The sequence below is a fragment of the Nicotiana tomentosiformis genome, chromosome 8 (assembly GCF_000390325.3).
Source record: "Nicotiana tomentosiformis chromosome 8, ASM39032v3, whole genome shotgun sequence".
Lineage (NCBI taxonomy): Eukaryota > Viridiplantae > Streptophyta > Magnoliopsida > Solanales > Solanaceae > Nicotiana > Nicotiana tomentosiformis.
In genome coordinates, this window is record NC_090819.1 from 84,554,448 (window position 1) to 84,572,142 (window position 17,695).

At 41.2% G+C, this 17,695-nt stretch overlaps 2 protein-coding genes across 3 annotated transcripts; both read right to left on the bottom strand.

The window, feature by feature from the left end:
- Positions 1 to 2,224: 2,224 nt before the first annotated feature.
- LOC104092052 (premnaspirodiene oxygenase-like) lies at positions 2,225 to 4,768 on the bottom strand. 2 transcript variants are annotated; one of them, XM_009597540.3, is made up of 2 exons: positions 4,022 to 4,768; positions 2,225 to 3,182 (listed from the first exon to the last, which is right to left on the bottom strand). In XM_009597540.3, exons 1-2 carry the CDS (start codon positions 4,691 to 4,693, stop codon positions 2,559 to 2,561), a joined length of 1,296 nt encoding a protein of 431 aa, XP_009595835.2. In that variant the 5' UTR covers positions 4,694 to 4,768; the 3' UTR covers positions 2,225 to 2,558. The 2 variants fall into 2 exon arrangements, with proteins under 2 accessions (XP_009595835.2, XP_009595834.2); XM_009597539.3 differs by having other exon boundaries at positions 4,013 to 4,767.
- Positions 4,769 to 13,031: 8,263 nt separating this feature from the next.
- Positions 13,032 to 13,526, bottom strand: LOC138897753 (uncharacterized). The gene has a single exon (XM_070183764.1). It carries the CDS (start codon positions 13,524 to 13,526, stop codon positions 13,032 to 13,034), a length of 495 nt encoding a protein of 164 aa, XP_070039865.1.
- Positions 13,527 to 17,695: the final 4,169 nt, after the last annotated feature.

Here is a 17,695-nt window from a genome sequence, read left to right on the forward strand (position 1 = left end):
GGGATGATGAATAGTGTTGGGTCTTGTCTGAACGATGTTATTTTGAGCTTCTAGTGGAATGAATAGATCCCATAATATGTTTAATGAAGGAATTGGAGTTAAAATTCAAGGATTTACCTTCAAATGATGAAATGGGGATTTTTGCTAAACTTATGAAATTGGACTTAAAGTGTTAGACACTTAGTTGGGTTAGTTGGTATTGTTGTGATACGTTATTAAATTATGTGAGTTCGTATATGTAGATCGTGCCTCGTCGGCATTATTGGATCATTCGGGGTAAGGTTGGAAGCAATTTGAGGTACGTTGAAACTTATTACCCTCGGAGCTTTTCTCCAAACTCATATCGAAGCACGATTAAATTGAGTTTCTAAATGTAAGTCCTAGTTTGTGGGGACGAGTGAGTTGGGATTGTACCAATTATTGCATCATAAAAGGTTTGAGTGTTATGAATATTATTTTCTTGAAACGTATGCAAATTTTAAAACTAAATAAATGAGGAATAACACTTGTAGTATTTTGTTTTTTGAAACGAAAATACATGAGTTATGAAATATCTCGGATTTAACTATTCTCAAATAGTTGATTTGGCTATGAATATCGTCATTGATAAATGTAAAGGTTTTGGGAGTTACTTAAGTTCACCGAGATTGACCTTGGATACTTTTCCTCATTAGGTCATGAAACTACACGTATCAGTGTAGGCGTAGAACCTACCTTACGATTGTGAACTACGGCAGAGTACTTTCCATTAGGGGGTACTATTGTGCTGCTTTATTAGCACGGTTGAGTCGATTCGTGCGACACAATGATGAGACGACCTTAGAAACTAGGGTATATTATACTTACCGCTAGGTACATAACCTAGTTGACTTTCTTTTGTGTCGTTGACTGTATAGTGCTCCCGGTAAATGAAAAATCTAACATGATTTGCAAAGATTAATACTAAAGGAAGACTTTGAAATATGTTTTACCATAGTATTTTATTTCATTTTCTAAATTGTTAATTGATATGCAGACTTCTTTCTTATATCAATTATTATTGCATATCTTATATCTTCTTAAGTCTGGTCCTATTTTCTGTTGGGGAACGGTTCATGATTTGTTTTAAGCATGTGGAGCTTAGGCCTTTCGGCCACATTTCCATTTCTGTTTTCAGGGACTGTACCTGAGCAGCTTGGATCGCGTGGATAGGGCAGCTCTACATTTTATGTTGACACTTTTGGTGAGACTCCACCCTCGCACCCGTGGAGGACTTTATTATATTATTATTATTTTGAGCCACCGGGTTATGCCTTGGTTGGCTATGTCATTCCGTGTCATAAAGATTCCATAGACAATAGTAGTATTCATTTTTGGGTTGTAATCCTATAGTTACTCATATGGCATGCATGAATGAAACTTTCTTTTATCTTTATGAAGCTTTCTTTTGAATGAAAATATTTACTTAAAGACATTATTCATGTTTTGGTTTATATATTAAAATGATTGTATTTGAAGAGGCTTATGCATCCTCCTATTATGCTGAGTATTAATCTATGGGATGGTTCACTCGGGTCGGGTAGAGTACCGAGTGCTGGTCACGTTGTCTTAGGGCGTGACAGAATGAAATTGCTTTCAATTCTAAAATCTCCTAACGCAAAATAAAAGAGAAAACTACCTTATCAAAAAAAAATTTACTCTATTTGGGCTTTTAAACCAAATACAAAAATCATGTATCAGAATTTTAATAAAGTTTAAAAGTATTTCTTTGGGGCAATGTTTCTTTCGTTATACAATTAACCACACATAATTAACATTCATCATTTTTACGAACTTATAATATTTTCTTTAATTATATTTATAACTGAAGACATATTTTTAATAATATTTATGTGAATTTTAAAATATTTTTTCTCATTACATGAATACACGCACAACTATCCAAAGACTAGTGTGCCAGATTTATATGAAAGATAAAGTTAGAGTTACAATATAGCAGGAAGTTGCCTAGTAAAATTGCAACAGAAATTGAACCCTCGATTTTATTTGACTTTACAAATGACAACAATAATAACCTAGTAGAATCCCACTAGTGGAGTCTAGGGAGGTTAGAGTGTACACAGACCTTATCCTTATCCCGGAGGGATAAAGAGACTGTTTTCGGGAGACTCTCGGCTCGAGACAATAGATTCGTAACAACGACAGAAATCAGAAAAATAGTATCAACATCATAAAATACAGCAAATAAATGGAAATGCCAAAATGTGAAAGACAACAAAAATGTGAAGCATAACAAAAACCGCTAGCAGTCCTAGACAAAACACTAGCAGACTAGACGGCACATTGAGGAGAAACGCTCGACTACCCCTAACTTACAACCCTAATACTCGACCTCCACACCTTCCTATCAACGACCATGACTCTACGAATGAAGCGACATTATATTATGGGCTAACTTCGACCGTCTAATCAGAGGCATCAGTGCGTACATAAGAGTTTGATTTCCTCAAGTAAAATGTCTAAAAGGAAGGAGAAAAAAACACGAAAATCACAGCTCACAGGTTGCAAAAACTCAATTCCTAGTACGTAGCCCCAACGTAAGGCGAAGGAACCAAACAAAGCGCATTTTTTCTTTCAAGACTAGTGCTAAATTTTTCGGCCATGTCTATCTCTTCGGGACTCATCCCATTAGGAAGTTTCCAGTCAAAATGGTAAAGTAATAGCGCGAGAGGGACTTCGACGCCAGCCATTCCGAATGGCATACCAGGACACATTCTCCTTCCCACCCCAAACGGCGTGTACTCAAAATGAGTTCCAGTTATATCAATTGGACTGCACTCAAACCTCTCCGGCTCAAATGTTTCAGGATTTTCCCAGTATTTTGGATCCCTTCCAATAGCCCAGAGATTCACTAGTACTACTGTTTTATTTGGTATCGTATACCCGTTGATCTTGCACTCCTCCCTCGATTCTCTAGGAAATGAAAGAGGACCCGGGGGATGAAGTCTTAGAGTTTCCTTGATCACCATTCTCAAGTAGGTGAGTTTTTGAATGTGAGTTTGGTCAATTCTTTCTGTTCCAAACTTGAAGACTTGTCTCACTTCACCTTGTGCTTTCTTCATTATTCTCGGATTCCTTACCAGCTCTGATAATGCCCATTCTGTGACTGTGGTTGTGCTTGTAGTTCCAGCAACAAACATATCCTGCTAGTCATCAATTCAATTTATTAGGACCATCATATATATATAAGCGGCAGAGAAAAATAGTTACCACTTCTTTAATATTAAAGCTATAGTTGAAAATAATTAACAAATTTAGTCTTGAAATCCTAAAGTGACAACTAATGTGGGATAAATTTTTTGAGCTAAAGCGATAGTTAAAATAGGGCGGACGGAGTAATAATGAAAACTTGAAAAGGTAGACAAAGTGGAAGCGGTTCAACAAGTCCGACAACCTAGAAATAGTTACTACTACCTCCATTCCAAATTATGTGATGTGACTTAGTATAAAGTTTAAGAAAGAAATACCAACTTTTGAAATATGTCATTTTATACAATGTTACTACTGCTATATAAACAATATTTATGTAGCTATATAATTTTGGAACATGCTCTTTTAAACATGTCATGATGGCAATAAATACTTTTTATCAACGGTAAATTAAAAGATTTTAATTTAAATTATATTCAAATATAAAAGTATATCAATCTATTTGAAATTAATTGTGTAATAAGGAAATAGTGTGAAACAAAAGGGTATTCTCGAAATACTGCAGGAAATTTACAAAATCACTTGCCCTGTTTACCATAATCCTCCCCCCTCCCCCCCCCCCCAAAACCCAACACCTCACAATTGATGGCTAACATAAAAAGTTGTTATAGATGCGAAAGCAAAGAAGTAAATACTGGATCATATCAAAGGATATACTAACTGTTCCAATTTAAGATATTTCAGTTCACATGTAAAAAGAAAAAAAAGAGAAGAATCAGAACAAAGTAGCATTAGAAAACCAAGAAGAGAAGATTCTACTTACGAAGATTACCGCTTTGATATTATTCCTAGTGATAGGAATTGGAAAATCTTGGCTCTCTTTAAGCCTCAGAAGTACATCGACGATATCTTCCTCTATTGGCTTGACAGACGTTCCTCTTTTAATTTCATGTTCACGAATAATTTCTTCAACGACATGATCTGCCTTCTGATGCATTTTAGTTAGTTTTTTCTTTAATCCACCAATTAATTGAAGTATTTTCATAGAAGGGAAAAGATCCTCGGGACTGAACATGTCCGCGGATGTCACTACTTCTCTCATAACCATTAACAAAGTCTCCTGATCTGAATAAGTCCTACCAACAGCGGCTTTACAAGTGATGGCAAATTGCATTAAACTTAGTCTTTTACTCAAGTTTATCGGTGTTCCTATGTCGTGTTCCTGTATTGACATAACAAGACTGCTCACCTCGTCAAACATCATAGGAAAAAATGACTGGATCTTCCTCTGCCCGAGGAGTTCTGAGTTGCAAATTTTGCGCATCTGTCTCCAGAAATCACCGTATTGAGCAAACACAATGTTAGAAAAATCGTACCACACTATTTTCCCGACCAGAAGTTGGGGCCTGTTAGCAAAGGTGAGGTCATGTGTTGACAACAACTCTTTGGCAACTTCTGCTGATGATACTACAACTGCCAAACGTTGACCGAGCTTTAAGTGCATCAAAGGCCCGTACTTATCGGCTAAATTACGCAGAGCAACATGTGGTTGGAACTCGGATGATCCGAGGCAGAGCAATTGGTGCAAGTTCCCTATCAATGGGAGCTTCCTTGGCCCCGGAGGCAAATTTTGCTTACTGTTGTTATATCTTTTGTACTCCTTGATAATGAAACATAAGGATAAGAGGAGAAGGAAAGTGGAAAGAACGAAATCTATTTGAATTTCCATGGCAACTTGTATGGAGAATGAAGAAAGTAGATGGAGTTTCAGAGTTTTGTTCGTATGAGACACAACTTAGCTAGGTCATTTCTCTATATTTAATTCCTATTTCAACTTGCAATTTGTATTGGACTTGTGGAATAATATGAGCATTCAATTTAAAAACCTTAAAATAATGGTTGGAATTACCCGTTATATCATTGTATACGGTTAAAACCGGGCCCACCCGATTTTATTATTTGACCGAGACCGGGAGATTGCATCGAAGGACGGCCTCGTAACAAAATAGACTAAATCACGAGGACAAGGTACCGAGTTCAGAACCGAGGTACCTGTCGAGATCGAGGTTAGTAGCGATCAAAGCCAAATGAGACAGACATCGACCAGGATCGAAGATAGCATAATAACAAAGAGGCGAGATATTCGTGACTGGTCGAGGATCACAGCGTAAATCTCGGTGACTGGTCGTGGATCAGGGCATAAATCTCGGAACGGATCAAATCAGAAACGGTTAATTAGCTAATCATAGGATTTTCTTCTGTAATTAGAATTATACCATAAGTAGAATTCCTCTACTATATAAAGGGGTTCTAATCATTTGTAAGACACTGTTGACAGGCATAAAAGCAATATAATTCTCTTTCTCATTCGCACTATTGTTCATCAGCTTGTTACACTTTAATTGTTCTTGCATCAATCAGTTCGATGGTGCCCAAACTCGAGGGCTGAGTTCCATTCTAACATTGGTTTGCTTTACTTTATTGTTAATTTCTATTATTCATCCTCACATTTATCAATTAGTATTAGGCGAAATCACGTGTCCTTAAAATCGCATTATAAGTTTAATTGTTATCCAATTTAAGGGTAAACAGTTTGGCGCCCACCGTGGGGCTAAGGATAATAGTGATTGCTTAATACTGTTTCCAATAACACACACTGCTTTACACTTGTTCTCGTAAGAATCTTTGTTTTCAGGATAAACATATCAAACTCACAAGCAGCGCCTACGCATGGTGACAACGGCCTCAGATTTCACGGGTAAAATGACAATATAGCCGCCCTAGGGATCGAGGTGTCTCAGGCTGACCTCGAGGAAGCACCAATTGCAAATCCCGTCGATGTGAGCTCACATGTCGCCCTAAACGCAAATTTGGGCGTTGATCCCGAAGGTAGCATACGCAGGGAAGTTCGATCAGGTGGTCGAGGTACGCAGGTTGGAGAAGATGGTGGAGTTAGCCTCCAATTGATATTCAAAATGTTACATGCTCAACAAGCCATTATAGCACAACTACAAAATCAGCCCCGAACACCGAGTAAGATCGAACCTGAAGTCGTTCACAGGACCGAGCCTGTGCCAGAAACATCGAACGCTAATGAATTGGGGATTGACCCCGCCATTATAAAAATGCTCGAGGAGCTCACTAAATGGATTGAATCAGGAGAAAAGAAAATTGAGGCAAATGACAAGAAAGTGGAGACATACAACTCCCGAGTTGATCAAATACCGGGGGCACCGCCGATTCTAAAGGGTATGGATTCAAAGAAATTTGTACAGAAGCCTTTCCCTCCAAGTGCGGCTCCGAAATCCATTCCAAAGAAATTCCGAATGCAAGAAATTCCTAAGTACAATGGGACCACCGACCCTAATGAACATGTTACTTCTTATACATGCGCAATAAAAGGAAATGACTTAGAAGATGATGAGATTGAATCTGTTCTACAGAAGAAATTTAGAGAAACCTTGTCGAAAGGAGCAATGGTATGGTACCACAATTTGCCGCTTAATTCCATCGATTCCTTCGCCATGCTTGCAGACTCCTTCGTAAAGGCACATGCTGGAGCGATAAAGGTTGCGACTAGAAAATCGGACCTCTTCAAGGTGAAACAAAAAGACAACGAAATGTTGATAGAATTCGTATCTCGGTTCCAGATGGAACACATGGAACTACCACTGGTCACAGACGATTGGGCTATTCAAGCCTTTACTCAAGGTTTGAATGAACGAAGTTTGGTGGCATCAAGACAGCTAAAGCATAATTTAATTGAATATCCAGCGGTAACCTGGGCCGATATACATAATGGGTACCAGTCAAAGATCAGGGTCAAGGATGATCAATTGGGGACCCCCTCCGGTTTTGCTTATCCAAACAGGCCCGTCGGCAGAACTCAAAGCGATATCGATAGAGAACCCCGGTCGAGCAGAGATCTGTATCAACCATACAACGCAGATCGTAGAAATAGCAGCCCAGGACACAATCCCATCCAAAATGATCGAAGGAACGATCGAAGACAAAGCTCTCGAGGGCTCATGAGCAAAAGTGGCTTCGATAACCATGACAATCCCACAGAAGCACCATGATTATCAAAATATAACTTCAGCATCGACACATCAGGTATTGTGTCAGCCATTGGCAGAATCAAAGATACTAGATGGCCCATACCCCTACAAACCGATCCATCCCAGAGGAACCCCAATCAAATATGCAAATACCATGGTACACATGGTCATAAAACCGAAGACTGCAGACAACTAAGGGAGGAGGTGGCCCGTCTATTCAACGAGGGTCACCTTCGAGAATTCTTGAGCGACCAAGCTAACAACCATTTTAGAGACAGAGATATAAACAGGAAAAACGAGCAGGTAGAACCACAGCATGTGATTCACATGATCGTTGGTGGGGTCGATATTCTACAAGGGCCCGTGTTCAAATGCACTAAAGTATCAATCACCAGAGAAAAATGAACTCGAGACTATGTGCCACAAGACGCTTTATCATTCAATGATGAGGAAGCAGAAGGGATCTCACAACCCCACAATGATGCTTTGGTAATCTCTATCCTTATGAATAAAATTCAGGTTAAACGTGTTTTAATTGATCCAGAAAGTTCGGCCAATATTATTCGATCGAGGGTCGTGGAGCAGCTCGGCCTACAAGATCAGATCGTACCCGCAGCTCAGATTCTCAATGGCTTTAACATTGCAAGCGAAACAACTAAAGGTGAAATCATCCTACCGGTAAATGTAGCTTGAACTATTCAAGAAACAAAGTTCCATGTGATCGAGGGCAATATGAGATACAATGCACCGCTCGGAAGACCCTGGATTCACAACATGAGGGCGGTCCCCTCAACCCTTCACCAAATGCCGAAGTTTCCAATATCGGATGGAGTAAAAACGGTGTATGGGGAACAACATGCTGCCAAAGAGATGTTCGCAATCGATGAAGTAACACCGGTATCGACGCTTTCATCAAAAGGATCGAAGTCCAAAGGAAAACAGGAAGCTAAATAGCAACCACAGCCACCAGCCTCGACTCAGTCGGAGAAGCAGGGAACGAATGAGGACGGTAATTACTGGATCCCTCGATCCTCAATAATCACCGATGATTCCGACTCCACCAAATCGACAGTCGAAGAGCTAGAGCAAGTCATACTGATAGAGCATCTACCCGAACGAAAGGTATACCTGGGTATGAGATTAACTCCCTAGCTCAGGAGAAAACTCATTAAATTTCTTATTAATAATATAGATTGTATTGCTTGGTCCCACCTAGATATGACAGGGATCCCTCCGGAAATCACTACACATCGACTAAGCTTGGACCCAAAGTTCTGCCCGGTAAAACAAAAGAGAAGGCCCCAGTCTGAAGTAAAACATGCATTCATCGAGGACGAGGTAACCAAACTTCTCAAAATAGGATCCATTTGGGAGGTAAAATATCCCGAATGATTAGCAAACGTAGTTGTAGTCCCTAAAAAGGGAAATAAACTTAGAGTGTGCATAGACTATAAAGATTTAAACAAAGTATGTCCTAAAGACTCTTTTCCTCTGTCGAATATCGGTCTCATGATCGATGCCACTACCGGCCACGAGATCCTTAGTTTTCTCGATGCCTACTCCGCGTACAATCAAATATAAATGAACCCGGAAGATCAGGAAAAGACTTCGTTCATCACTAAGTACGACACCTATTGTTATAATGTAATGCCGTTTGGATTGAAAGATGCTGGTGCCACTTATCAACGTTGAGTAAATCGAATGTTCGAAGAACAAGTAGGTAAGTCAATGGAAGTTTATATTGACGATATGCTAGTTAAGTCCCTGCGAGCAGAGGGCCATTTGACACATTTACAGGAGACCTTCGATACACTAAGGAAATACGACATGAAACTCAACCCGGAGAAATGTGCATTCGGGGTCAGCTCGGGCAAGTTCCTCGGCTTTATGGTATCAAATCGGGGTATTGAAATCAAACTCGATAAGATCAAGGCAATCGAAGATATCACAGTCGTGGACAATGTTAAGGTCGTACAAAGATTAATAGGGCGAATAGCCTCCCTAGGACGATTCATCTCGAGGTCTTCAGATAGAAGTCACGGGTTCTTCTCACTGCTCAAAAATAAGAACAATTTTGCATGGACGCCGGAATGCCAACAAGATTTGAAAGAATTAAAGGGGTACCTCTCGAGCCCGCCACTGCTTCATACTCCAAAAGCGGACGAGCAACTCTATTTGTACTTAGCGGTTTTGGAAATCGAGGTAAGTGGGGTCCTAGTTCGAGAAGAACAAGGTACACAATTTCCTGTTTACTATGTTAGTCGAACTTTAGGTGAGGTCGAAACCCAGTACCCACATTTTAAAAGGTTAGCGCTTGCCCTAATAAGCGCCTCTAGAAAATTAAAACCATATTTTCAGTGTCACCCGATCTGTGTGGTGACTACTTATCCCCTTTGCAATATTTTGCATAAGCCCGAACTTTTGGGCCGATTGGCCAAATGGGCCGTCGAGATAAGTGGGTACGATATCGAGTATCGACCCCAAACAGCCATCAAGTCTCAAATCTTAGCGGACTTCGTGGCCAACTTTACGCCAGCCCTCGTACCCGAGGTCGAAAAGGAACTGTTATTAAAGTCGGGTACATCATCGGGGGCGTGGACCCTCTTCACAGACAGTGCTTCAAACGTGAAGGGGTCCGGGCTAGGCATCATTTTGAAGCCGGCCATGGGTAATACAATTAGACAAGCTATCAAAACTTCCAAGAACTAATAATGAGGCCGAGTATGAGGCCATGATTGCAGGTCTCAAGCTAGCTAAAGGTTTGGGAGAAGAAGTCATCGAGGCCAAATGTGACTCCCTGCTCGTGGTAAACCAAGTCAACAGAACTTTCGAGGTTCGAGAAGATCGAATGCAGAGGTACTTGGACAAATTACAGATGACTCTACATCGGTTTAAAGAATGGACCTTATAGCATGTGCCTCGAGAACAAAACAGCGAGGCCGATGCCCTTGCAAATTTGGGGTCATTAGTCGAAGACGGCGGGATTAGCTTGGGGACTATTGTACAACTTTCAAGGTCAGTAATCGATGAAGGCCACGCCGAAATCAACTCCACAAGTCTGACCTGGGATTGGAGGAACAAATATATCGAGTACCTAAAAAGCGGGAAGCTTCCAACGGATCCTAAAAAATTGAGGACTCTACGTACGAAGGCCACATGATTCACATTGGCAGAAGATGGAACACTATATAGAAGGATGTTCGATGGACCATTGGCAATATGTTTGAGACCAGGAGATACCGACTACATCCTACGAGAAATCCACGAGGACACCTACAGAAATCATTCCGGTGCCGAATCATTGGTTCACAAAGTCATAAGAGCAGGATACTATTGGGCCGATATGGAAAAGGATACAAAAAAGTTTGTTCGCAAGTGCGACAAAAGTCAAAGGTACGCGCCGATGGTTCACCAGCCCGGAGAGCAACTCCACTCAGTCTAATCCCCATGGCCATTCATGAAGTGGGGAATGGATATCGTCGGCCCTCTGCCATCGGCTCCAGGTAAAGCTAAATTTATTTTTCTTATGACTGACTATTTCTCTAAGTGCGTTGAAGCACAGGCTTTTGAGAAAATTAGAGAGAAAGAAGTCATAGACTTCATCTGGGACCACATTATATGCCGATTCGGGATGCCTGCCAAGATCGTATGCGACAATGGAATGCAATTCGTCGGCGATAAAGTGACAAAATTTCTCGAAGATCAACAAATAAAGAGGATCCTATCAATGCTATATCATCCTAGTGGGAACGGATAGACCGAATCGACAAACAAAACCATCATTCAAAATCTAAAGAAAAGATTGAACGATGTTAAGGGAAAATGGAGAGAAATATTGCCCGAAGTCCTTTGGGCGTATCGAACAACGTCAAAATCCAGTACACGGGGAACACCATTTTCTTTAGTATATGGCATCGAAGCTCTGATCCCGGTTGAAGTCTGGGAACCTAACATCAGGTTTCGATATGCAACAGAAGAGTCAAATCACGAGGCTATGAATAAAGCCTCGAACTGGCTAGATGAAAAACGGGAAGCCGCCCTCGTTCGAATGGCCGCACAGAAACAGCGGATCAAAAGATACTACAATCGAAGAAACAATCTTCGACACTTCATAATCGGGGACTTGGTTCTGAGGAAGGTCACCCTCAATACTCGAGACCCAAACGAAGGAAAACTTGGCCCGAACTGGGAGGGACCATATCAGGTCCTCGATATCATTGGAAAGGAATCCTACAAACTTGGCACGATGAATGACGAACAGTTACCCAACAATTGGAACATATCACTCCTCAAACGATATTACTGCTAAGGTACGACCTTCTCCATTTTCGTTTATATTTTATACTGACCATTTGCAGGTGTTTGATCGAAGTCATCAAAGGATTCTTCAAACACAAAGTCCTTAGGTGTTTGATCGAAGTCATCAAAGGATTATTCAAACACAAAGTCCTTAGGTGTGAAAACACGTGTTGCACTCTTTTTTCCTTAGACCGATTTTTGTCCCAAATGGGTTTTTTCGGCTAGGATTTTAACGAGGCAACCATTGTCCGTGCTAACTTAGAGCAATTCAACAGTATCCGAGGCTCCTTTACAATCAACCTCGAATACTGGGGGCATCACCCTCGGATAGCTACAAGGGAAATACTTCATGCCGACAGGGTCTCGATAGGAAAATTTTGTAAGGGTCAAACGGTCGAACGAACCATGCTTATATAAATTACTCAAGCCCGAATGGAAAACATGTACGCATGTTAATCTATTGAAAAAAGTATTTTCCTTGCCAGATATTTCATGCATTAGAGAAATTTTTACTTTACAATGCCATGTTTGTGATCTGTTGTGGAAACTGACTTAAGGGCCGGTCACAATTAAAGTTCGAACAATTGACCCCGCACTCGGGGACTACCATTCAAAAAATCGACATGATCGAATTACTAAAACATCGAGATCGTAAGACCTTAAAAAAGGCAACCCTCGATTTTATAGGTCATGGCTACTCTACTCGGGGATTGATACTTTGAACAAGTTCGTAGTATAACAGGGGAACAAGCCCAAAAGGCGAATCCCAAGTTAAAGGCTACGGCCAAATTAACACGATTTAGAGACGTCCGATTCCTGTTATAAAACAGGCCTTCGAATATTTTCATAAACTGGTTAAAAAGGCTACCCTCGGCTGAATTACTAAGGGTCTCGATAATATCGACCCTCGAAAACCCTAATGGGTACAAAGTCCTTCGAACTTTCGAACAAAGTCTTTATTTTATGCCAATGCATTACGAAACAAAGGGTCTCGATAATATCGACCCTTGAAAACCCTAATGGGCACGGAACCGTTCGAACTCTCGAGCAAATCCCTTATTTCATGCTAAGGCACAACAGATTTTATATGATTAAACAATAAACATTTCAAGCCGAAAAGGGGGAGAAAGCCATTCTTTTTACTACGACCGTATCAGCCTAATTCAAAAGCCTGAAGGGCCATTTTATTTTGAGTTCGAGAAATCATCCTCATTCAATTAAAACCTAAGGGTCACCCTACTCCGAGTTCGAGCAAGTACTCACACGATTATAAAAACTATACTAGTCCGGTTTCGATCAAATTGCCTAAGCCTCGAACTTATGAACAAACTTTTCATAAGGCATGAATGAAATAAAATTTTCACAAGGCAGAAAATGAAATAAAGACAAGTTGGAAAGGAAAGAGATCTTTTTATATATGAGAATATATACAAGGTCTGATTAGGATCCTATACAAAAGATCAAAAGTGAAAAATCCTAAGGTTCCTAATTTTCTCCGGGGGCAGCTTCTTCTCCATCGAGGTCCTCCCGATTCTCTGAGCCGCTCTTGTTGCCATCATCATCATCATCATCGGAAGAGGCCAGCGCTCTAGCTTCAGCTTCGTTCTCTCTAGCCTTTACTATCTCGTCAGTAAGATCAAAACCTCGAGCGTGGATCTCCTCGAGAGTTTTCCTCCAAGATTGGCATTTGGCGAGCTCAGCAATCCAATATGTTGGAGTTTGAGCGGTCTCGGCAGCCTCTCTTTCTTGAACTTGAGCGGCTTCAGCATCGGCCCGGTAGACGGCCACGATCCCATCTGCCTCGGCCTTTGCCTTTTCGGCTTCAGATTTGGCCTTGGCAAGTTCGAAAGCCAACTGAATTTCGAACTCCTCTATTTTCTTTGCCTGAGCCGAGCTCTTCTCCTTAATACCTTGAAGCTGACTTTCGACCGATGATAATTGGGCTCGAGCAGTCTCTTTTTCTGGAGAAAAGTGGTCCATACCTTCTTTCCACCCCAAGGACTCCGCCTACATCATGTTGACCTCCTCGATCCTCTCGACCTTCTGATGCAGCTGTGAGATTGAAATGTTAGCCACCGTTCCTGAATCGAGCCCATGAGCTTTTGTGAGCCGTGTCCAACTCGGATCGGAGGTCCTTGATCTGTTCTTATTTTTGCTTACCGAGAAGGTTGAGGGAATTCCTCTCCTCAGTAAGCCTTTGGATGTCAGCCTCGTACCGACTTAGCTCGGCTCGAGACCAATAAAATGCTTCCCGATATAGCGCTGAGGCCTACGCAGAAAGAAGAAAAGAAGTTAGACAGAAAGAAAAAAATGAACACAAGGGTAATACTAATAAGGGTAGTTAAGGCTTACTCGATTCAGAGCTTGCTGCGCTTCGTTGAAAAGGCTCGATGCCTCTCCCGAGTCCTTCCTCGAGACCTCCAATTCACTCAGGCCGGTAGCATCTTTGACCCCAGTAAAGTAATCACGGAAGGGGTCCCCCCTTCCGTGGGCTCCTTCGATGGAGAGGGTCTTCAAGGCCCAAACCTCTTGAATCATCTCCTCAGAAAACGAGGGGAGTAGCGGGGAGCCTCCAATTTCTATTACCCCAAGTAGATCACTTGGAATGTTCTCTCCATCTTGAGGGGCCTCAACAGCCGTATCCACCGTTGGCTCAGTATGGTGGGAGGCATCTTCGATCCTCGATGACTCGGGGACTTTGCCCAAGTCTCTCCCCGATACCCCCTCATCTCGAGATAGAGTCTCTGCAACCTTCACCGATTCAGCGGCCTTTGGGGCCTCGTTGCTCAATCCCACTCGGGCCACCAGCTCGAAGTCGTCTTCTTCCTCTTATTCGTCTTACTCCCTTAGATGCCGAACGGAGTCTTCGGTCAGAAGGATGATGTTCTTCTTCGGCTTACAAGCCGCCATCTTCTTAGGTTCTAGATCCTCGGAGGGTGAGATCTTTTTCCTCCTTTTATCCTTCGCCGGTTTCGGTGCCGGGATCGAAGTCTCCTCCTCACCAGATAGAGGCCTCATAACAGCATCTTTTCCAAGGCCTGTATGAAAGGAAATTAAAAGAAATTCTTTAACAAAATCATCAAAGACGTGGGAAAGGGGCTTACCATGAGTTTTGGCCTCCCATCGGCCCTTTGATAAATCACGCCATGAGCGCTCGGCATACGTAGAGGTCGAGGCAAGGTCCTGAACCCAACTCTTGAGGTTAAGAATTGCACAGGGCATCCAAGTGACTGCTACATCACGGAAAACAATATCGATGAGATAGAAACGATGGAGAAAAACAATAAATAGGAGCTAACAGTGGGATTATACTTACGCTTCATATTCCATTTCTCGGGAAATGGCATCTTCTTGGCCGGGATTAGGTCGGAAGTCCTCACTCGAACGAACCAGCCCATCCACCCTCGGTCCTTGTCCTCGTCTATGCTCAAGAATAACACTTTGGTAGCCAGGAGTTGGAGTTTTATTAACCCGTCTCGATAGAGGCAGGGGCTGTACAACTTGATGAGTTGGTCGAGGGTAAAAGGCATCCCCTCGACTTTGCTCACCAAGAATCAGAGCAGAATAATAATTCACCAAAAGGAAGGATGGATTTGGCCTAGGGTTATTTGATATTGACGGCAAAAATCAACGACAACGGGGTTGAGGGGCCCCAGCATGAAAGGGTAAGTGTAAACACTTAAAAAACCTTCCGCATGGGTGGTGATATCTTCTTCGGGGGTCGGGATCACCACTTCTTTCTCCTCCCAGTTGCAATCTTTACTTACCTGCTTAAGGTATCCCTCAGTTATCGAGCATATATACCTCGATACTGGCTCGTATCGGCCGGGAATCGACGAGGCTTTATCGGTCTTAAAATCATAAGTGAGGACCCCCCCTCCCCGCAGGAACACACTCCTCAGGTCGTGGCTCCACTGGTGTTTTGTCGCCGGCCAGCCGCGATGAAAAAGCGTTTTCTTTTTTAGGAACAGTTTTTGTCGTTTTCGCCATTTGGATTTGAAGTTAAAAATAGATGGAGATGATAAGATTTGGTGTTCTAAGAAGAAGTTAGCAGTGAAAATCCCAGATTTGCAGATGAAGAACTTAGAAGATGTAAAAAGCTTTGGAGATTAGAAATATAAAATTGGCGGTGGCCAACCATCGACTGACGCGCATTTAATGCCTAGGTAACTATACAGACGGGACGTTTCAGTCACTTATGTCGCTTACGTCACGAGGATGACGTCATGACATGTCAAGATAGAAAATCGAGGGCTCAATTCGTTTCTTGTCATTGCACTCCAAAAAACGAGGGGACTATTTGTATACGGTTAAAATCGGGCCTACCCGATTTTACTATTTGACCGAGACCGGGAGATTGCATCGAAGGACGGCCTCGTAACGGAACAGACTAAATCACAAGGACAAGGTACCGAGTTCAGAACCAAGGTACCTGTCGAGATCAAGGTTAGTAGCGATTGAAGCCAAATGAGACAAACATCGGCCAGGATCGAAGATTGCATAATAACAGAGAGGCGAGATATCCATGACTGGTCGAGGATCACGGCGTAAATCTCGGTGGCTGGTCGAGGATCAAGGCGTAAATCTCGGAACGGATCAAATCAGAAACGGTTAATTAGCTAACATAGGATTTCCTTTTGTAATTAGAATTATACCATAAGTGGAATTCCTCTACTATATAAAGGGGGGTTCTATTATTTGTAAGACACTGTTGAGAGGCATAAAAGCAATATAATTCTCTTTGTCGTTCGCACTATTGTTCATCAGTTTGTTACACTTTAATTATTCTTACATCAATTAGTTCGAGGGTGCCCAAACTCGAGGGCTGAGTTCCCTTCTAACATTGGTTTGCTTTACTTTATTGTTAATTTCTATTATTCATCCTCACATTTATCAATTGGTATTAACTGAAATTACGTGTCCTTAAAATCGCATTTTAAGTTTAATTATTATCTAATTTTAAGGGTAAACAATCGTAACCTTTTGGAAATACTTACACAATTGACGAGGAATAAATGTATTCTGCAACAAGACGGGATCATATTATTATTCATATTTTATGTCTGCACTTCTATCTTAATATTGACACTTCCATGGCCTTCATCGTGTAGATATGACTGGTTAAAGAGGCCCAGCACATGCAATATTTTCATCTTTCAATTGTTCTATTATTTTTCAACCGTTCTATAAAGCTTATCACTAATTTTCTTAAGTGTCTTCTTATCACATAGCACTCACGGAGTACTCCTTAAATAAATCAACGAAGTAACAATCAAGAAATATTCCGTCCATTTTTGACATTGTTTGACTAGGCCGGATTCTAATTCACATAGGGCGAAAGGATATCTCCCGATTCTAATTCACAAATTAGCTTAATCGGTTAATCATACGCAATTCAATATAAATCATATTTAAATTTGGTTCTGATCAGGTTGACTCTGTCTTACATCGGGATTCCATTTGTTCACCAAATAGACACAATATAAACCAAGATTGAATAAATTAAATCAATGGAGGAAAAATCGGGAAATATTCAAGAATAATCAATGGCTAAGGGTACATGATAGGTTTCACGACCCAATTTCCCCTATAGGCCGTGATGACGCCCAACGTCATCGCTGGACAAGCCAATAGTGAACTAGACATGTATTTATTCTTTTTAATAATTTCAAAGTAGTTAATTTTTTTTTAATTTATTGAAAAAGTGATTAGTGAAAAATTATAGTAAAGTAAAGCATAAACCGATGAGAGAATAAATGTAGTGAATCTAATACTCAAAATCATAAAGTATCTATTAGAATGTTCCCAAAACCTAGTGTCACAAGTGTATGAGCAACTAGTAGAATATACAAAATTACTTATGCTACTGTCTGGGATAAGATAGATAGAAAATAAATACAAAAGAGAAACTGCGAGTGCTGTAGAACAGACATAGAGAGCATCTCACCACTATGCCTCGGGGTAACGGGGTTGCGCACCTGAATAACTGCCAGATGTACCTACCTCAGATCCTACACGATTAGTGCAGAAGTGTAGTGTGAGTACATAAATAACATGTACCCAGTAAGTATCTAGTCTAACCTCGAAGAAGTAGCGACGAGGGGTCAACATCGACACTTACTACAGAGCAATAAATAAAGTACAGAAAT

What these genes read in the sequence shown, in the direction of transcription:
- LOC104092052 (XM_009597539.3), bottom strand. Translation starts at nt 4,693, where the DNA reads ATGCACTTAAAGCTCGGTCAACGTTTGGCAGTTGTAGTATCATCAGCA. An exon ending in ATATCAAAGCGGTAATCTTC is followed by an intron (nt 3,183 to 4,012) that starts GTAAGTAGAATC and finishes GATGACTAGCAG; the next exon opens with GATATGTTTGTTGCTGGAAC.
- LOC138897753 (XM_070183764.1), bottom strand. Translation starts at nt 13,526, where the DNA reads ATGGACCACTTTTCTCCAGAAAAAGAGACTGCTCGAGCCCAATTATCA.